The sequence below is a fragment of the Jaculus jaculus genome, chromosome 1 (genome assembly GCF_020740685.1).
Source record: "Jaculus jaculus isolate mJacJac1 chromosome 1, mJacJac1.mat.Y.cur, whole genome shotgun sequence".
Taxonomy (NCBI): Eukaryota; Metazoa; Chordata; class Mammalia; order Rodentia; family Dipodidae; genus Jaculus; species Jaculus jaculus.
Window position 1 is genome coordinate 309,353,450 of NC_059102.1, and position 22,527 is coordinate 309,375,976.

General features: G+C 39.1%; 1 protein-coding gene across 2 annotated transcripts in view; it reads right to left on the bottom strand.

Annotated features, from left to right (window-relative positions):
- Positions 1–4,239: 4,239 nt before the first annotated feature.
- Mael (maelstrom spermatogenic transposon silencer) overlaps positions 4,240–22,527 on the bottom strand; it is a 38,884-nt gene continuing 20,596 nt past the window's right edge. For both annotated transcript variants that reach the window (XM_012947363.2, XM_004651945.3), the window contains 4 exons: positions 16,176–16,238; positions 15,843–15,975; positions 5,072–5,147; positions 4,240–4,595 (listed from right to left, as the gene is read on the bottom strand). In XM_012947363.2, the coding sequence (XP_012802817.1) occupies positions 4,408–4,595; positions 5,072–5,147; positions 15,843–15,975; positions 16,176–16,238 (460 nt within the window). In that variant the 3' untranslated portion in view covers positions 4,240–4,407. The remainder of the gene's footprint in view (positions 4,596–5,071; positions 5,148–15,842; positions 15,976–16,175; positions 16,239–22,527) is intronic.

Consider the following 22,527-nt stretch of genomic DNA (forward strand, 5'->3'; position numbering starts at 1 on the left):
TTTGCTTTTCTTCAGTTATTCCCAGAAAAGTAAGTCAGGCAGATGTGCAGTGCTCATTCTGAAACCTGGCTCTTATTTTCTATCACTGTTTAGCAGAGCATACCATGTTCTTGTTCACCTCTCATTCCAAAGCATCCTAGAGGCGGCTAGGGGCTGGAGATAGCTCAGAAGTTAAGGAGCTTACCTGTGAAGTCTAAGGACCCATGTTCAATTCTTCAGATCCCATGTAAGCCAGACACACAAGCTGATTGCAAGTGTGCAAGGCTGCACATGTGCACAAGGTGGCACACTTTGATTGCAATAGCTGGAGACCCTAGCATGCCAATTCTTTCCCTCTCCCTCTCTCTCTCATTAAAATAAATAAATAAATAAATAAATAAATAAATAAAAGAAAAGAAAAGAAAAGAAAAGAAAAGAAAAGAAAAGAAAAGAAAAGAAAAGAAAAGAAAAGAAAGAAAGAAAGAAAGAAAGAAAGAAAGAAAGAAAGAAAGGCCAGTCTGTTGGGCTTGTCTCAAAAAGAAAAAAAAAATCCTAGGTTCCAATAAAGAAAAACTTATTAAAATGCCTCACGTATGCCATTTCATTTCAAATACCTATGCTTTTAGCAAATGCTTTACATTCCGTTTTCTACTTTGTTTTGAGTCATTTTTACTCTTTGTGGCTATGACATTACTTCTTATAAACTCATTTTAGTCTGCTTTTTGCTTTCTCCACTAAAAAGAATTATTTCCTTTGTCATCCTATTGTATCCTGAATATTGTAATGGCACCTTCTTGGGAAATAATTTACATACTATAAAATGTTCCTTTCAATATATGTGTAACTAAATACATAATTTAGTGGATTTTAGTATAGTCATAAGGCTTTAAAACCATCACAATCTGATTTTCGTATTCCAGCCTAATTAAAACAATTCCTTAAGTCATTCCTCATTACTCCTTATACCTAGACCCCCAGTAACCATTAATATGCTGCCTTTATGAACTTGTCTTTTCTAGATATTACACACACACACACAAAACCAGAATATGTGGCCTTTTTGCCTGGATTCTATCACTTAATGCTTTCAAGGTCCATTTATGTTACAGGATGTATCAGTGTTATATTCATTTTTATGGCTGAATAATATTCCAATTGCACAAATATGTCACAATTTGTTGTCAGTGACTTGTTGAACATTTAAATTATTTATACTTTGTGAGTATTACAAATAATGCTATGAACACAAATATTCAAGTTTCTATGGGAAAATGTTTTCAGTTCTCTTCAGTAGCTTTAAAAATGCATTTGTTGAATCTTATGGAAACTAACTTTTTAAAAAAGTATTTATTGGGCTGGAGAGATGGCTTAGTGGTTAAGCGCTTGCCTGTGAAGCCTAAGGACCCTGGTTCGAGGTTGGAAGCTCTGGAATAAAAAGAACCCCTTCCTCCTCCCATCTGGCTACAGTGCTGCCTGCTCCCTGCTTTCCAGTGTGGACTGAAGACCAGCAGCTCTCCAGGAAGCCTCCAGGCCTTCAGTGGCAGGTTGGGACTACTGAGGCATCCAACCTCATGACTGAACAGTTACTAGGTTCCTTGCCCCTTTGGCCTGCAAACTGCTATTGTTGGAATGTCGTAAGGTAATCCAATTCATTCTATTGGTTCTGTTCCTCTACAGAACCCTGACTAATAGTTATCATGTGCATTTGCCTTAACCACCAAGAAATCTCTCCAGCCCAGAAACTGTTTAACTTTAAAAAAAATTTTGGGGGGGGACTGAAGAGATGGCGTGGCGGTTAAGTGCTTGCCTGTGAAGCTTACGGACCCCGGTTCGAGGCTCGATTCCCCAGGACCCATGTTATCCAGATGCACAAGGGGGCGCATGCGTCTGGAGTTCATTTGCAGTGGCTGGAGGCCCTGGCGCACCCATTCTCTCTCTCTCTCTCTGCCTCTTTCTCTCTCTGTCACTCTCAAATAAGTAAAGATAAACAAAAAAAAAGTAAATAAAACTTATTTAAAAATTTTTTTTTGTTATTTTTATTTATTTATTTATTTGAGAGCTACAGATAGAGAAAGAGGCGGGGGGGGGGGAGAGGGAGGGAGAGAGAATGGGCGCGCCAGGGCTTCCAGCCACTGCAAAATGAACTCCAGATATGTGCGCCCCCTTGTGCATCTGGCTAATGTGGGTCCTGGGGAATGGGACCTCGAACCGGGGTCATTAGGCTTCACAGGCAAGCGTTTAACCACTAAGCCATCTCTCCAGCCCTGTTTTAACTTTTTAAAAAAAACAATTTAAATTTTTATTTATTTGTGGGGGGGGAGGGAGAGGGAGAAAGGATACACCAGGGCATCTAGCCACTGCAAACAAACTCCAGATGCATGCGCAGCCATGTGCATCTGGCTTATGTGGGTACTGAGGAATAGAACCTGGGTCCTTAGGCTTCACAAGCAAGTTCCTTAACCACTAAGGCATCTCTCCAACCCAGAAACTGTTTAACTTCTAAAGAAACTTGCATTGGTTTCCACAGCAGCAATTACCCCTCATAAAGCCAGCCAGACAGGAATTTGTTTGCAGTAGCAAACACTGGCGCACAGGAGGGCACACACATAAATGTTTAAAAAGTTTTTTTTTTTTTTTTTTTTTTTTTTTTACAAGACCCTTCTCTTCAGAGTCCCAAGGCATCAAGTAATTCTGTATAATCAAAGGGACCAAAGTTTTGGTACAGACTTTTCTGAATTAGAATGTTGTCTCTACCACTGTGATGTGTGGCCTTGGATGGTGATTCTAAGTTTTAAAAAAAAATCTGTTTTTCTCCTCAGAAGGTATGTGTGTAGGGGTACCAAGGTTATAGACATGAGCTAGTTTGTAACATCTGCAGAGTAGCTATCTGGCTCAGTATATTTGTTAGTATATGTAAAGTACTTTGTGGTCCCATGGACCTGAATGGGACAATGGTCATTATCTAGCCATTTAATTACATAATTTAAAATTTTTGGTTTCTCATCCTTTAACTGGTTCCTTTGGCCAAAATTAGGATTATTTCAAAGACCTTTTAAAAATTATTTATTTATTCATTCATTTTGAGAGAAAGTCAGGCAAATAGAGATAATGGGCATACCAGGGCCTCTAGCTACTACAAATGAACTCCAGTTGCATGTGCCTCCTTGTGCGTTTGTCTTATGTGGGTATTGGGGAATCAAACCTGGGTCTTTAGCCTTTGCAGATAAATGAATTAACCACTAAGTCATTTCTCCAGCCCTATTTCAAAGACTTTGTTGTTGTTGTTTTGAGGTGGGGTCTCACTCTGGCCAAAGGTGACTTGGAATTCACTCTGTAGTCTCAGGGTGGCCTTGATCTCTTGATGATCCTCCTACCTGTACCTCCTGAGTGCTGGGGTTAAAGGCATGTGCTACCATGCTTGGCTTCAAAGACTTTTAAAGCAACAAAAATTTATTTTGAAGTTGGGTAGTGCACACCTTTAATCCCAGTGTTCTGGAGGCAGAGGATGGCCATGAGTTTGAGGCCACCCTGAGACTACAGAGTGAATTACAGGTCAACCTGGGTTACAGCAAGGTCTTACCTCAAAAAAAAAAAAAAAAAAAAAAACCCAAGGGGTTGTAGAGGTGACTTATCAGCTTAGGTGCTTGCCTGTGAAGCCTAAGGGCCTAGACTCAATTCCCCAGTACCCATATAAGCTAAACGCAAAGGTGGCACATGCATCTGAAGTTCATTTGCAGTGGCTGGGGACCCTGGTACACCCATTCTCTCTCTATCTGCCTTTCTCTCTAATAAATTAATTTTGAGCTGGGCATGGTGGCACATGCCTTTAATTCCAGCACTTGGGAGGCAGAGGTAGGAGGATCATCATGAGTTTGAGGTCAGCCTGAGACTACATAATGAATTCCAGGTCATACTGGGCTAGAGTGAGACCCTACTTCAAAAAACAAAACAAAACAAACAACAAAACCCTTTATTTTGATTAAAGGCCCATTTCTTAAGTTATTTGTAATTCAAATGATTTCTAGTTCTCTAGTATAAAGTTCTCATTTCAACATGCTAAGAGTTAGGTTAAAACTATCTTAGAACTTTTTGGAAGAGATACTTTGTATCTTCATTGCAGAGAAAATTATCATGCTACAACAGTTACAAAAGCACAACTCTGAAAATTCCAGTTTTGTTCTATAACTCAAAACCATAATGATGAAATATCACATCACCAGGAAGAGTAAGCCTTCAAGAAAAAATGCAAGAATGCCAAGATCTTCTCTAACTACAATTATGTTTAATCTATAAAATAGTTTCCTACAAATTAAGTAATTTTTAGGAATAACATTTGCCATTGATGTGATCTGTTTGTCTAATAGGGTTGTAGTCAGAAAGGAAGTTGGGTGGGTTATTTTTTTCCAGAAATTGCAAAATGTGCCATTATTAAGACAAGGAAGAGAAAGATTTGTATCCGTCTTCTTTGGGCACATAAGATGAGAGTGAAGTCTCACAGTTGGAGAATTTGCGGACATTGCTGGAGGAATTGGAGATACTTTCTAGTAAGCGGGTAATCCCTCTTCCACGAACAGTACTGTTCTGGCCCGAAAATTTCACTCCACATGGGTAATCTCCTAGGATGTTGAAAATACATTAGAAGAGATAATTTGGTTATAAAGAGACACCTCAATTAATGAAATCATCTTACTAAACTCTTAGCCATACTTCAAAGGATCATAAAAAGAAGAGAGATTCTCCAAGTAAGTAAAGGCTGAACAAAAGTGTTTCTTTTTCTTTTCAGGGCAGGAAACTCTTAACTGAAGTTCTTTAGGAACTAACTTTTGAAGTTTCTCATCTCTCATAAGAAACTAAAACTATCACTGCTACAGGAAACAGATTTTCTTATAATTGTCCTGAAGAAAAGTCTGAGTGACACAAAAATATACACATTCAAATTGATTAAAAGTGCTAATGCAAACAATATGTTCACTTTAACAAGCATGTGTCCTAAAATTAGTCTAGAAACATCTGTTTCAGCATCCTTTCTGTGGGTCTTTATAAGGTTTCAGGCCCTCCTTAAGGTATTTTCTTAGAAAATTTAGATGCTCACCAGTGGATGCATTAAATCTTTGCTCTTGCTTATAAGAGTTGAAATGATAGAATCCTGGACTCTCAACCCTCAGCTTCTGTAAATTAATAGAAAAATATAAGGGAAATGTTTATTTATCAATTATTGAATGATCTACTTCAGTTTTAAATTACTTATTAAAAAATGAAACTAACATCTAAATACTTTCCATTTTTTCATCAACATTTTCTGAAAATGGTTAGAGGCAAATTAAGGTTTTATATGAGAGGGTTTACTTTTTTTTTTTAAAAAAGCAGTATCATCTGGCATGACTGTTTGCTGGTAAGAATGACTCAAAGGGCTAGAGAGATGGCTTAGCACTTAAGGTGCTTGCCTGCAAAGCCAAAGGATCCAGATTCAATTTCCCAGGACTCAAGTAAGCCAGATGAACAAGGAGGTGCATGTGTCTGGAGTTCATTTGCAGTGGATAGAGGTCCTTGTATGCCCATTCTCTCCTTCTCTCTCTTACACTTAATCTCTCTCTCTCAAATAAATAAATAATTATTTATAAAAAGAATGATTCAGAAAGAAGGTCAAGTCACCATAGACAGGTCCTTATTTGGTAAGATAATTTGATTTAATATGCAGACTGCTTTTTAATAAGATCACAGATAATTTATGCACTAGACTGGAGTAAATGCAGAGAATACATAGATACAAATGGGTGGGGTTGTAGAAATATAATGAAGGTCTTTTCCAACTGCTTCTATTTTCCCAGAAAAATAGGAACATCTGCACAGGCGAGAGCAAGGGCGAGGGAAAAGGTGATGGAAATTAGAACGGAAAGAATGGGTGAGACGTAACTTTCTATTAAGAGTGTGCAATTAATCAGCCTAGAGAGACTTATGCCAGGGAAATCAATGAATCACTTGAAGATGGAAGTCAAGAAAATTTACTAACAGTCAACATGGTGGTTTTTCCTTTCCCCTTCCTTTCCTCTTTTTCTTTCTATCCCATCTGTTTCTTGCTTTGTTGTTCTTTCATGTTTCTTCTTTCTTGCTTTCTTCCCCTCCCTCCCTCCCTCCCTCCCTCCCTCCCTCCCTCCCTCCCTCCCTCCCTCCCTCCCTCCCTCCCTCCCTCCCTCCCTCCCTCCCTCTTTCTTTCTTTCTTTCTTTCTTTCTTTCTTTCTTTCTTTCTTTCTTTCTTTCTTCTTTTTTTGTAGTTCTGGGGATTGAATGCAGGCCCTTGTCCATGTCAGACAAGTGCTCTATCACTGAACTATACCACAAGCACTTTTTCCTCCCTAAATTTTAGTTTGAGGAATGGCCTCATTAACCCGTCTCAGCTGATCTTAAACGTTCTGTGCAACTGATCTTAAACGTTCTGGCTTTGAACTCATTTTGGAGCCTAGGCTGGCCTGGATCTTACTCTCCTTCCTCAGCCTCACAAATGACTATGGCTGGAACTAGAGTCATGTGCCATAACGTCTGGCAACATGGCAGTTTTCTTACAGGTTTGTTTAGATTCACAAGCACAGATAGGAGGTCAATATTTACTGAGGGTTAGTGGCTGTTGACCAAGTATGAACAGGACCAATGGAGTTAACAATGCATATAAGACACTAGAAAAGGAAAGTCTAAATTCGAATCTAAAATAGGAAGGAAGGAGGTTGGGGTGAGTAGATAAAGGAACATGAACATTGAGAATGCAACTTCATGTATGTGAATGGTGCTGATATTATGTACTGCAGTGGCCCTATAAGGGAACAGAAAAAAGTGGAGGGACTTCCGGATAAGATGGCTACATAGGAGACACACCAATCCAGCCTAGGAGGGGATTTGAGCAAAACCACAGCAACATACACTCTCTGTCTGAAAAGTAAGGGTGTAAAGGTTTTTATCTGCCACAGTGGAGAAGCAGGAGAGACTAAGATCTACCAGAAAGGAGGAAATCAGCCAGAATCCCACCAAGAAGCTTGCAGACCCAGATTTGCATGTGGATCCACATGCCCGCCCAGCACCCAACTGCAGGAGCAGAGACCAAACAAGCAGATTTCCCAACCTCACCAGCCTCCTTGTAAAGTCAAGAAATCTGAAGGGGGAGACAACAGGACACAGGCGGGACCAGCTGAGCAGCTCCAATACACAGGCTTCCTGCACTCTGCCATCCCCCAAACGACAGAACTGCAACCCTCAGGAGAAGGCAGTCAGCTCCCAGCAGCAGGTAATACAGCACAACTATCAGAGCACCAGATTCACAGCACAACGTGGAGGGATCTAGGTGGGCACTCAGCACTGGTGAGATCTGAAGCCACCCCAAAAGGTAACAGGGCCAACTGACAAAAAAGCAGGTTCACAGCCTGCACTGAAGTGCTCATCTCTCTTTCTGTGTCAGGGCAGGTTATGGGTTACATATTTGTGGTTGGCTTTACGATTCTCAATTAAGCTGTATTTGGGGGTTAACTACTGTTGCCTTTAATGCTTTCACATTCATAGGGCTTTTGTCTTTTTCTTCTGTCATTATTGGGGGCAAGGTCTGATTCAGACCCAGGCTGACCTGAAACCCATTTCTGAACAGAAATCTCAACCTCCCAGCTGACAGGATTAAGGGTGTAGAGTAATACAAACCCTTAGGGATTGTGGCTTTATAAGGTTATCTGTTTGTTTCAATCCCCACACTTACATATTCTGTGCTGGTTTTTACTGAATGTGTATATTGCTCAGCTGAAGTTTAGAATTTTCCAGTAAATTGTTCCACCTAGCCCACTAGAATACTTGAATAGCAGGCAGACTCAACCCCTAGGATTTCTTCTGCTGTTGGAGTACAAGAGTTACTCTTGGCACCTTAAACTCCTACACTGAAGGCATATAAAGTTGGATTTACAAATTTAAAAGCACCACAGATTATTAGAAAACTCAAGCATCAAATCAACTCAGGGTGCAAAACCCACAACATTATAATACAAGAAGCATAAAGAATCAAGACAATAAAGTCTCACCAAAAATTATAAATCTATCAGAAATAGTCCACAATGAGAATGTTTTAGATGAAATACCTGACAAAGATTTAAAAAAAATGATTTTATCTATGCCCAAAGAAATCAAAGAGGAATCAAAGGAATCAAAGAAGAAAACAAAGGAATTAAAAAAGAAAGCAAACTCCTGAAGGAATTCCAAGAGATTATAGGAAACCAGCTTAATGAAATAAGCAGGTCATTAAAAGACATGAGTAAGGAAATAGAAATACTAAAGAAAAACCAGGTATAAATTCTAGCACTAAAAAGCACAGTCAGTCAAAAAAAAAAAAAAATCTCTGTGGAATGGATGAAGGAGAGAATAAAATGTCTAAACTAGAAGACCAGGTGGCAGATCTAATACAGTCCAACAAAGAGAAAGACAAGCTAATAGGAAGGTATGAATAGGAATTTCAAGGTACCTGGAACACTATGAAAAGATCAAATATAAGAATTCAGGTTATAGTAAAAGGAGAAGAATTTCAATCCAGCTTAGTTGTCCTTTTCAACAAAATCACAGAAGAAAAATTTCCCCCAATTGGGAAAGAAATGCCATTGTAGATACAAGAAGCTTTTAGGAATCAAAGAGACAAAACCTGGAAATAACTTCTTCTCTATATGTTATAATTAAACTACTAAACATGCAAACCAAAGGAAACATATTGAAAGCAGTTAGAGAGAAAAAGCAAGTCACCTATAGGGCAAGCCCATCAGGATCACAGCAGATTACTCAACACTAACTTTAAAAACCAGAAGAACTTGGCATGATATATTCCAAGTTCTGAAAGATAACAACTGTCAACCAAGAATACTTTATGCTGAAAAGGTATCTATCCAAACTGAAGGAGAAATAAAGACATTCCACAACAAAAACAGATTAAAGGAATTCATGACAACTAAACCAGCTCTACAGAAAATACTTGAAGGAATTCTTCATGCTGAAGAGAAAGCAAAGTACACACATGAGGAAACAGGAAAAAATAAACCATACTCAAATAACAGTTCAAACAAGAGAGTAAAGGGAAACAGGAAGCACTACAAAATAAGAAGATTGGTGAGAATAAATGCATAGCTTTCAATAGTAAGTCTTAATACCAATAGCCTCAAATGCCCCAAACAAAAGACACAACACAGGCTTGCAGACTGGAATAAAAGGCAGGATCCTGCTGTTTGTTGCCTCCAGGAAAGTCATCTCTCAATAAAAAATAAGACACTGTCTTAGGGTGAAAGGATGGAAAATGGTATTTCAAGTAAATGGGCCTAGGAAACAAGGAGGTGTTGCTATTCTAATATTTGATAGGATAGACTTCAAACCAACATCAGTGAGGAAAGACAAAGAAGGTCACTTTATGCTGATTAAAGGAACCCTCCAACAGGAGGACATTATAATCCTAAACATATATGCACCTAATACGGAGGCTTCCAATTTCATCAACACAATTATAGTTTGATTTCCCACTCTCACCAACTGACAGGTCATCTGGGCAAAACAAACAAACAAACAAACAAACAAACAAACAAACAAACAAAAAAGAGAGAGAGACATCTGGATTAAATGATGTCATGGAACAAATGGACCTAACAGATATCTATAGAACATTCCATCCAAATGCTGCAGAATATACATTTTTCTCAGCAGTATATGGAACATTCTCCAAAATAGGAAAATTAAAATAATTCCTTATACTCTGTCTGACCACAATGGTATTAAACTACAAATCAGCAATAAAATAAACTACTGAGCATACAGGAATTAATGGAGACTAAACAGTACAGTATTGAATAATGACTGGATCACTGAAGAAATCAAAAAGGAAATCAATAAACTCATAGAATCAAATGATAATACAATATACCAAAACCTTTGGGACACAATGAAGGCAGTCCTAAGAGGGAAATCTATAGCTCTAAATGCCTATATTAAGAAATTACAGCCAGGTGTGTTGGCACATACCTTTAATCCCAGCACTCGAGAGGCAGAGGTAGGTGGATTGCCATCAGTTTGAGGCCACCCTGACACTACATAATTAATTCCAGATCAGCCTGGACCAGAGTGAAACCCTACCTCGAAAAACCAGCCAACCAACCAACCAAACAAACAAAACAAATTAGAGAGTTCACAAGTAAGTAATTTACTGCTTCACCTTAAGGCCTTGGAAAAAGAAGAACAAGGCAAACCAAAAATCAATAGACAGGAAGAAATAATAAAGATTAGGGCAGAAATTAATGAAAAAGAAACCAAAAAAGCAATCCAAAGAATCAATGAAACAAAGAGTTGGTTCTTTGAAAGGATAAACAAAATTGATAAACCATTAGCAAATCTGACCAGAAGAGAGAAGAGACAAAAATTAATAAAATTAGAGATGAAAAAGGCACCATTACAACAGACACCAAAAAAATTTGGAAAATCGTAAGGACATACTTTAAGGATGGATGTATGTATGTATGTATGTATGTATGTATGTGTGTGTGTGTGTGTGTGTGTGTGTGTGTGTATATGCCTTTAAATTCGAAAATCTGAAAGACATAGATGATTTCTTTGATTCATATAACCTACCAAAATTAAATCAAGATGAGATAAACCATTTAAATAGATCTATAACAAGTACAGTGATCCAAGCAGTTATAAAAAGTGTCCCAACTAAAAAAAGTCCAGGCCCAGGCTGGAGAGATGGCTTAGTGGTTAAGTGCTTGCCTGTGAAGCCTAAGGACCCCGGCTCGAGGCTCGGTTCCCCAGGTCCCACGTTAGCCAGATGCACAAGGGGGCACACGCGTCTGGAGTTCGTTTGCAGAGGCTGGAAGCCCTGGTGCGCCCATTCTCTCTCTCTCCCTCTATCTGTCTTTCTCTCTGTGTCTGTCGCTCTCAAATAAAAAAAAAAAAAAAAAAAAAAGTCCAGGCCCAGATGAATTCACCAGTGAATTTTAGCAGACCTTCATGGAAGAACTAACACCACTGCCTCTCAAACTTTTCTATGAAACAGAAAAGGAAGAAATTCCACCAAACTCCTTCTATGAAGCCAGCATCACCCTGATACCAAAACCTGACAAAGACGGAACAGAAGAAAATTACAGACCAATCTCCCTCATGAACACATAAATGCAAAAATTTTTAACAACATATTGGCAAACAGAATACAAGAATATATCAGAAAGATTATTCACCCTGCCCAAGTAGGCTTTATCCCAGAGATGCAGCGATGGTTCAACATACAGAAATCAATTAATGTAATACATGATATAAATGGACTGAAGGATAAAAATCATATGATCATCTCAATAGATGAAGAAAAGGCATTTGACAAAATCTAACATCCCTTCATGGCAAAAGTCCTACAGAAACTGGAAACAAGGACTGTATCTCAACATAATAACAGCTATTTATGACAAACCTACAGGCAACATAATACTAAATGGTGAAAAACTTGAAGCCTTTCTCACTAAATTCAGGAAAAAGACAAGGGTGTCTACTACCTCCACTTTCATTTAATATAGTACTGGAAGTCCTAGCTATAGCAATAAGGCAAGAGACACTCATGAAAGGGATCCAAATTGGAAAGGAAGAGATCAAATTATCATTATTTGCAGATGATAATATTCTACACATAAAGGACCCTAAAGACTCTACCAGCAAACTGTTAGAGCTGATAAACACTTTTATCAATGTAGAAGGATACAAAATAAACACACAGAAATCAGTAGTTTTACTATATACTTACAACAAACATAAGGAGGATAAAATCAGGAACTCTCCCATTCACAATTGCCTCAAAAAGAAAAAAAAAAAAAAGTACCTCGGAATAAACCTAACCAAGGAAGCAAAGGATTTCTATAATGAGCACTTTTAAATACTCAAGTGAAAAATTGCAGAAGACACTGGGAAATGGAAAAATATCCCATGTTCTTGGATTGGAAGAATCAATATTGTGAAAATGTCAATCTTACCAAAGGCAATCTACACATTTAACACAAGCTCCATAAAAACTCCAGTGTCATTCTTAATGGAAATAGGAAAAACAATCCTAAAATTCATTTTGAAGCACAAAAAAACCCAAACAGCCAAAACAATTTTCAGCAACAAAAATAAGGCTGGTGTTATAACCATACATGATTGTAAGTTATATTACAAAGCCATAGTAACAAAATCACCATGGTACTGGCACAAAGACAGACACATAGATCAATGGAACAGAACAGAGGATGCAGATGTTAACCCAGTCAGCTACAGCCATCTGATATTTGACAAAAATACCAAAAATATTCATTGGATAAAAGATATCCTCTTCAACAAGTGGTGCTGGGAAAATTGGGTATCTGTATGTAGAAGGAAGAAAATAGATCCTTGTCTTTCTCCATGCACAAGAATCAAATCCAAGTGGATCAGGGACCTTAATATCAGACCTGAAACTCTGAAACTGCTAGAGGAAAAGATAGGGGAAACCCTTCAACATATTGGCATGGGCAATGGCTTTCTGAATATAACCCCATTTGCTCAAGAAATACAACCAATAATCAACCAATGGAATCTCATGAAATTACAAAGCTTTTGTACAGGAAATGATACCGTGAGTACAGCAAAGAGACAAACTACAAAATGGGAGAAAATCTTTCCCAGCTATACATCTAACAGAGGATTAGTATCCAGAATATACAAAGAACTCAAAAAACAAAACAGTAAGAAATCAAATAACACAACTAAAAAATGGGCTATGGAGCCGGGTGTGGTGACACATGCCTTTAATCCCAGCACTCAGGAGGCAGTGGTAGGAGGATCGCCTGAGTTTGAGGCCACCCTGAGACTACATAGTGAATTCCAGATCAGCCTGAGCTAGAGTAAAACCCTACCTGGAAAATCCAAAAAAAAGGAGGGGGGCTATGGATGGAATGAGAATGGAGTTCTCAAAGGAGGAAATGCAAATGGCATATAAACATCTAAAGAAGTGTTCTACATTCTCAGCCATCAGAGAAATGCAAATTAAAACTACTCTGACATTCCATCTCACTCCTGTCACAATGGCTATCATCAAGAAAACAAATGACAATAAATATTGGCCAGGATGCAGAAAAAGGGGAACCCTTCTCACTTCTGGTGGGAATGTAGTCTGGTATAGCCAGTGTGGAAATCAGTGTGGAGGTTCCTGAGACAGCCAAAAATAGATTTACCATATGATCCAGCTGTAGCACTCCTAGGCATATATCCCAATGTCTCTTCTCACTACCTTAGATATTCTTGTAAAACCTGTTTATTGCTGCTCTATTCACAATAGCTAGGAAATGGAACTAGCCTAGATGTTCCTCAACAAGTGAATGGATAATAAAGATATGGCACATTTAAACAATGGAGTTCTATTCAGTGGTAATGAAAAATCAAATTATGAAATTTGAGGAAAATGGATGGATCTGGAAAGGATTATAATAAGTGAGGTAACCCAGCCCTAGAAAGCCAAATGTCACACGTTCTCTCTCATATGTGGATCCTAGCTACAAGCATTTAGACTTGTGTTTGAGCTATAAGCAAAAATCAGTAGCAGAGGCCAGTAAGCTAGAAAAAGGCTATGAGGCAGGGGGGGAGAGGGAAGGACTTTAGGGAATTATATTGTATATATGTAAACAGAAGAACAGATTATATAGTGGAATGGCCTAAATGAGGTTAGGGGAAGAGATTGAGTAAGAGAGGGTTGGGGGAAGGGTCAGTCAAAATTCAACATATTCTGAATAAGACATATGAAAGCCTACTTTTTTGGACAATGGCACACCCAGAAATCATAAATTGCTACTAGAAATTTTTCAGTGCTAGGGATGGGATATGTTCCAGTGAGTTGTTGGCCAGGGAAATTCCTGTTCCCTCCAAAGCATTATAGGCTATTGCCAAGGCCCTTGGTTTCCCATTAGTAACAGATGGTAAGCCCCTAATGCTAAAGACTACCTTCCTGGGCAGCAAGGTCACTGAGAAATCAAGCTGGTGCTGAGCTGAAAACCTTTTCCCTGTAAACCAACCAAGTGAAAGCTAGAAAAAGCTGTACTGCATGCAGCCCTATGGGAGACAGAAGTCATCAGTGGTGAAAACAGTAGGAAGCTTTAAGTTTAGCTAGACAGGCCAAATGACCAAACAAGGGCAGTAGTGGCATGTCTGCTCTTGGGGAAACCAACTACTCTCTAATTGGACTGGAGGCCTACTCTATGGGAGGAAATACATGCTTAGTACTGAAAATTTAATCAAAAGTCTATGGCGGGGAGGTTATGACCATGCTCTTGTCTGGCTAAATGCATATATTATTCATATATTAATGCTACTCTCACTTTTGGTTAGAGAAGCTTTTCTTTTCAAAGATGGTGGTGACCACTGAGATGACCCAAAAGACAACACAGTGCTGAGAAGAAGTGACAGAGGAGTGTACAGCACTGAAACATCTCTATCGCACCCTCCAAGGCTCAGCGTATATTATGGAAGAAGTGGCAGAAAGAAGGTAAGAGCCAAAGGAAGGGTACGACTCCTTATAATGCAATTGTCCAAACAAAAATTGGCCTTGATATCCATGACCTCATAGTACCTAGCAATTCCTTCACAAGATCTTCATGATAGAAGAAAAAGACCGATGACATCAAAGTAAAAGAGACTAACAGAGAGAGGGAGGGGCTATGATGGAGAGCAGAGTTATGAAGGGGAAAGTGGGGGAGAGGAGGGAATTATCATGGTTTATTGTGTGTAAGTATAAATGTTGTTAATAAAAAAATTTAAAAAAAGAAAAGAGTGGAGGTGTAGTAGTCACTTCATTGTTGCTATATACAAATACCTGACAAAGAAGCAACTTGAGGAAGGAAACAGTTTATTTCCACTTATATAGTCAATTTATTTATTTATTTATTTATTTATTTTTTTAGTTTTCTGAGGTAGGGTCTTACTCTAACTCAGGCTGACCTAGAATTCACTATATAGTCTCAGGGTGGCCTTGAACTCATGGTGATCCTCCTACCTCTGCTTCCTGAGTGATGGGATTAAAGACATGTGCTACCATGCCAAGCTCCATGTAGTTAATTTTGAGGACGGCATGACAGGCCTGCTGGTCATATTTCAAATCAGAAGCAGAAAGTGAAATGGCAAATAGGAAATGGGGCCAGGCACCTGAAAGTCTGCTCCTGGTGATGCACTTCTTCCAGCAAAGGGTTATATCCTAAAGGTTTCACAACCTTCCCAAACAGTGCCACCCATTAGGGACCAAATGTTCATACACATGAGTCTATGAGGACACTTTACGTTCCAAACACAACAGAAGCTGTAAGTGGTGTAGGTCAAAGTAGAAATCAGAATTGTTGACACCAGAGAGCTAGAGGAGAATGGTAGTCAGAAACGAGGGTTTGAAATTGAGATTATGAAAACAGTACCAGTAAGGTGTAGAAAGTGACCAGTTGTATAGTTTATGAGACACTGGAGGAGGGTCAGTCAAGTGACTGAGCAATCAGGGAGCTGGAAAGATTACTGAGGAGACAGTGAAGAATTCTGATGAGGAAACAGTTCTACTTGGTTAGTGTTGGCAAATGAGGTGTCCACTGATTGGCAAGGAGGTTAACAGATAATACCTACCCTGGATGGCATAGGTTTCAAAGCTTATGAATTCTAGGGAGAACGGTAAGCATAGAGGATAAAGTTAAGGACAATTACTTCAAATGTGGGAGGAAGAAAAATATGTCATCATTTTAAAGAACAAACACTGTGTTCAGAGTGAAGTAGAAAAAATGTAAATGGACTTCTCAGAAAGAGATTGAGTATATTTAAGGTTTTATAGATAATTAAGATTTTCTTACCTGATAGCGTCCTGCATCCAGTACCACCATTTTGGGTGTCACGCTACTGCTTGCCTCATAGTCTTGTAGTGGTATATGAGTGCCTGTGAGCCGGATTCCAAAGAGAGTGGCCAGAGAATTGCTGATGCAATACCTTTAAGAGAGACAAAATTCACTGTAAGAATCTCGTCAGTTCAAACTAAAACCACTCATATTTAAAATTTTCAAACAGAACAAGCATATGAAGGATATTATAGATTAGGAAAAAAACAGAAAAATTCAGAGATAAGATGGGAACAGGCAGCATGCATACCACAGACAGTTATTATTGGTAAGCCATTTTCCCCAACTTACGTGATTTTCTTGCAAACAGCTAAAGCACAGAAAAGAATATCATTTTCTTCATGCCACTTGCACCTATATGGAAAAAGGGGTTTATAGAGACTCCCAAGTGGTTGAGGTTGTAGGTAGTTATAAGAGTGCTTGCCTAGAATATATAAGGCTCTAGGTTTGATTCACAAATACAAGAAAAAAAAAAAATCCTAACCATTGCAGCACTGCTTAATGTTTTGTTTTTTAAAAAAACATGCTAGATTTCTAACTTACCTGCCTGGAATCAGTGGATGAAAACTGATAGTATTACTCAACGACTAATTTAACTAATTTAACACATTTATAAATAGGGCTTAATGTTACTTCCTCCAGTGCAAATTCATGGTACTGGCAAACTACATATACCATCTACTTTAGTTTTGTCACAGTAGTGATTACCATACACTCACTTAGCAAATACTTTCAGAATGTACACTACTTGCCAGGCATTTTTCTAGGCACTAAACACACAGCATTGAATAAAAGAGACAGTACCACAAAACTTACTTTGTACTAGGGGAAGATAGATCAAAGATCAAAGATAAGCAAAAGCAGATAATGAAAAGTTCTAGGGACTGATAAAAGAAAAAAGTGATACAGTGTGGGGAGGGGGCAACCTTTTAGATGAAGCAGATATAAAAGGCATCACTGGAAAGGTGATGTTTGAAGGACTTCAAGAGGACATGTTGTAGACCTGATAAACATGTTCATCAAATCGCAGGATATGAAACTGACACATAAAGACCAGCAGCCTGCTTACACACCAGTGACCAACATACTAAAGAAAGCAATCAGGGCAACAGTCCTATTTATAATAGCCATAACATTTCAATATCTTGAAATATCTCTAACCAAGGAAGTGAATGGCCTGTACAATGACATGAAAATACTGAAGAAATTGAGGAAGACACCAGAAGATTTAATAATCTCTCATGCTCATGGACTGGAAGAAAACAGCTATCATACCAAAAACAACATACAAACTCAATGCATTTCTAATCAAAATTCTAGTCCCATTCTTCACAGAAATAGAAAAAATAATCTTAAAAGGCATATGGAATTACAAAAAACCTTGGAGAGCCAAACATGTCCTCTGCAAAAAGATACTGCTGGTGGTTATCTCCATACCTGCTTTCAAGTTATACTACAAAGCAATAGAAGTAAGAACATCATGGTACTAGCACAAAACAATCACACAGATCAGTGGACTATGTGGTAGCTTGAATATTTAGCCTCACAGACTCAGGCTTGAGTTCTAAGTCTCCAGCTGGTGGAGTTCTACTGAGGAAGAGGTGTCAATGGGGACAGATCTTGGAGTCCAGCCCTAAGGTGTGTTTAGGGGCAGATCTGAATTCCAGCTCAAAGGTGTGGAGAGAGCAATTTGAGCTCTGGCAGTTTGTACTTTCTAGTGTTGATGTTTGTTTGCTGCAGTTGTTTCTCTCTGTTTGGACGTAGAGGTAAGCAGCTTTTTCCACCACTGATGGTGTTCACTTGGTTTTTGGAAACCCTAGGCCTCTTCCTACCATAAGCTGTGTCTTGTTGGTTGTTTGTCCTAGAAACATGGAGCTGACTATAAAAGTAATTTGGAATCAGAAGAATAGGGTGTTGTTATGATGAATCTGACCATGTGGATTTTGGCCTTTTAGAACTTGTGTGCTGGAACAATGTGGACGGTCTTGGAACTTGGGACTACAGAAGCCTCACAGTGTGGTAAGCCAAATTTTATAGACTATTCCAGTGAGAGTGTGAAAATGCTAAGTACAAAGAGAAGACCTGGCTTATGAACTTTCAAAGGGGAAGAAGACAGCAGAGAACTTCATTGTGGTTGAGCTATAGCGTAAGAGTGGGCTGCATTCTACTGATTGTGCCCAGAGAGTTTGAGCAAAACTGAATTTAAAAGAATGGACATCCAGGTGTGATAGTATACACCTTTAACCCTAGCACTCAGGAGGCAAGAGGTAGGAATACTGCATGAGTTCAAGGCCACCCTGAGATGACAAACTGAATTCCAGGTCAGCTAGGCTAGAGAGAGACCCTACCTCAAACCCTTCCCCCTCCAAAAACAAACAAACAAACAAACAAACAATTGAAAGGATCAAATTTGCTCCAGTTTACAGCTAGGCCTAAGTTTCAGTTTCCTGGAGAGGGAGGCAAGACTTCTGGGAAAAACCACAAAGGCCCAGGGGCCTGAGTTAGTTCCTGCAATACCTCTGAACTATGACCAAAAAAAGGACTTGCCCAAAATAGTGGGCTCCAGGGCTGTGTCAGTTCCTGCAAAGTCTCTAAAACATTTCTAAAGATATTCAAGGATGGTAAAATCTGGGCCACAGCCAATCAAAGGTGTACAAATGTAACTGCTGCTTGCTTAGCCAATCACATTAGAAGATGACCTACCCCTCCTAAAATTCCCCTAGTGTGCTTAAAAGGTGCCTGCATGCTCGTCTCAGGGTCACCATTTTGTATGAATGGTTGACCCCCACATGCTAGCTGATTATGCAGAATAAATGTTCTTTGTTTTTACATACTATTTGAGTCTGGGGTCTTTCTTCAGCAATTCTCAGACCCTTACAACAACAACACAACAAAACAAAACAAAAAAATGGACTGATGTACTTAGCAGAAGATATAGAACTAAAAGATGTATGATTTAAAGATGGAAAAATTCAACCAAATTTAAAGTTACTGGCACAGAGACTGATTGTAAATTGCTGAGGATACAACTGTTAAAGAGATTATCCCTATTAAGGGTGGGCCAATTGTTGTGCACTGACACAATGAAAAAGATGCCTGAGGGTGAAATCCAACACAGAAAAGGCTCAATGAATAGGAATGCAAACTCAGTAACAAGGATATGACTTAAAGGGAGAATTCTATCCTTCTCTTCAAGATCAAGATTCATTTCCTCTCTGGATTAACAATGGCTGAGTTGCTGCACACCTGGTTTTGGTTTTGGAAACATGAAAAATACATAGAACAGGACTGGAGAGATGGCTCAGGAGGTAAGGTGCTTGTTTGCAAAACCTAGGGACCTGGGTTCAGTTGCCCAGTACCCATGTAAAACCAGATGCACAACCAGTGGCACATATATCTGGAGTTCATTTGCAGTGGTTAGAGGCCATGGCATGCCCATTCTCTCTCACTCTGGGCAGAATGTGGTAGTTTGAATAAGTACAGCCCCACACACTGAGGCTTGAATTTTAAATCTCCAATGGGTGGAGCCCTACTGGGAAAGTAGATGGATCTTGGATTCCAGCCCTAAGGTGTGTTTAGGGGTAGCTCTGAATTCCACCTCAAAGGTGTGGAGAGAGCAGTTTGAGCTCTGACAGTTTGTGCTACCTAGTGTTGGTGTTTGCTTGCTGCTATTGTTTCTCTCTGCTTGGATGTATAGAAATAAACAACTTATTCTACCATTGATGGAGTTTCCCCTGGATTTTGTAAGCCTGAAATAAACCCCTTCTTCCCACAGCCCAGAGGATATGACAAACACTCAACCAGTGAGATCTCATGAAACTAAAAGCTATTTTGTACAGCAAATCAACCTGACAGAAGGTTAATATCTAGAATATGCAAGCCACTCAAAAAACTCAGCTATATTCAAAAAGTCAATCAATCCAGTCAAAAAATGGGGATAGAGAAGTAAACAGAATTCTCAAAGGAATAAATACAAATGGTCAATAAACATCTTGAAATGTTCAATATATTTCACTACCAGAGAAATAAAAAGTAAAACTACCTTGAGATTCCCTCTCACTCTGGTCAGAATGGCTATCATCAAAAAAATCAAATGACAACAAATGCTGCTGATGGTGTGGACAAAGAGGAACCCTCATCCTCTATTGGTGGGAGTGCAAATGTATACAGCTGCTATGGAAATCAGCATGGAGTTCTTCCAAAACCCTAAAAATAGATCTATCATATGACCCACCTATACCACTACTGGGCAAATACTCTATAGACTTTTCATTTAATTAACTACAGAGAAACTTGCTCAGTCTTCTTTGTTGATGGTCTAGTCACAATAGCTAGCAAAAAGAACCAGTCCAGATGCCCATCAATTGATGAATGGGTAATGATATGGTGGTACATGTATACAAAGGAAAACTACATTCAACTGTTAAGAAAAATGAAATTATGAAATTCAAGGGAAGAAGGATGGACCTGGAAAGAATGATACTAAGTGAGTTAACTCATGCTCAAAAAACATGCTGTAAAGCTGGGCAAAGTGGCACACACCTTTAATCCCAGCACTTGGGAGGCAGAGGTAGGAGGATCACCATGAGTTCAAGGCCACCCTGAGACAACATAGAGAACCCCAGGTCAGCCTGAGCTAAAGTGAGACCCTACCTTGAAAAACAACAAAAAAACCAACCAACCAACCAACCAACCAAACAAACAAACAAAAAACAAATGCTGTAAATTCTCTCTCAGATGCAGATCTAACTTGGAATAGATTTGTTTGTAAGTTATAGTGTCAGTAGCAGTGGTCAGGAAGCTAGAATGAGGGTTGGAGACAGAAGAAAGGTGAGATTAGGGCACAGATAGTAGACAACTAAGTGGAGAAACAGAATACAGGGGTGGGAAGGTCTAAGGGGGGGCATAGGAAAGGGAAGGAGAGATGAGAACACACAAAACTAGAGATGGTATAAATAGGTACTAAAGAAACCTTTGTTTCTATAAAATGTAATTTTAAATTTTATTTCAATTTTTGTCATCTGTTTGCAAGGGGGAGAGCAAGCCAGTCAGGGGCTCCTGTCACTGCAGACAACTCCAAATGCATGCACCACTTTGTGTACCTGGCTCTATGCAAGAGGGTGAGAGGACTGATACACCAAGGCCTCCAGCCACTGCAATAAAACACCAGACTCATGAGCCACCTTGTGCACATGTGCAACCTAGAGTACTTGTGTCACCTGTGCATCTGGCTTACATGGGGGCTGAATCGAACAGTGGTCCTTAGGCAAGTGCTTTAACTGCTAAGCAATCTCTCCATCCCTATGTATCTGGCTTTATGTGTAATCAAATCTGCAGAATCAAACCTGAGCTTTTGGTTTTGCAAGCAAATGCCTCCTTTAACCACTGAGCCTTCTCTCCAGCCCCCATATATGTGATTTTTTAAATGAGAATGAGAGCGAGTGAGTGAGTGAGAGAGAATGAGAGAGAGAAAAGATTGATTGGGCAGAAGTACTTTGCTGGGGTGGAGAAAACTTTACCCTAAATCCATAGGTTGTTGCATGAATATCCCAGTGTCAGCAATTGGTTATCTGTCCCCAATTCAGGCCATTGACCAGGCACTTGATTATCCAACAGAACTAAATGATTACTGATACTTTCACTGTTCTAAACCCATCAACATTTTCACATGAAAAGAGGACAAAACAAAGGAGATGAAATACAGGAAAAGGACAATCTAGAAAGAGAAGTCCTTAGTGGATTGGGGCTGGGGAGATGGGATAAAATAGGATAACAAAACAGAAATATGATTTTTAAAAGAACCAACTACATCATTAAAATGAAGTATTTCAAAGTCTTCATAGAAGTGATGTGCAGTAATTTTTTTCTCTTTATCTCTCATCTGCTGTAACATTACCCACTGAGATAGGAGTCCCCTCTAGTGTCTTCACGTGCCTCACTGTTGTTAGACAGGAGACCAAGGACAAGGACCATGATGTCACAGAACCTATGACCTGCCCAGATTTTTGTTAAATGGAAAAGCTTATTAAATTGAACTAGGAAAATGTTTTGCAGTGATGACACAATATGAAGCTACACCTCTTCACACTACTTAACACTGCTGAGGTTTCTGGCTCAAGATGGAGAATTAAAACACATGCACATTTATTTCCTCCTGTCTCTGAGATCCTCTGAAGCAACAGTCAAATAGATAGATAACCACAACAAAGAAGAAAACAGAAAACTGCTTCTATAGTGAATTTAAAAATAAAGGAATAGTGACTGGAAAAACTGAACCAAAAGAGTTACATAAGCTTCCTTTGGGGTTCATATAAGAGGCATAAGAAAAGAAAGCTCCACCTGAAGATCTGCCTATTAGAACTCTAGAATGCGAGACTCAAGGATATGTCTATAAAAGCAGATGTGAGATTATGAGGCCATTTCTGCTCAAGAGCAGTCAATCAATATCAAACTCTATGCAAGGGAGTAAACTATTCTTAGAGAACATGGCAGCAAGAATAGTTGCTGGCACTCTAAAGTCCTTTGTATTTAGTTTGTGTTCCCTACAGCAAAGACTGATGAGTTGATAATCCCTCCTGAACAAGATGGACCCTATTTGGTTTTAAAGCCTCATTTCTAAATATAACCAAGGAGAATCAGACAC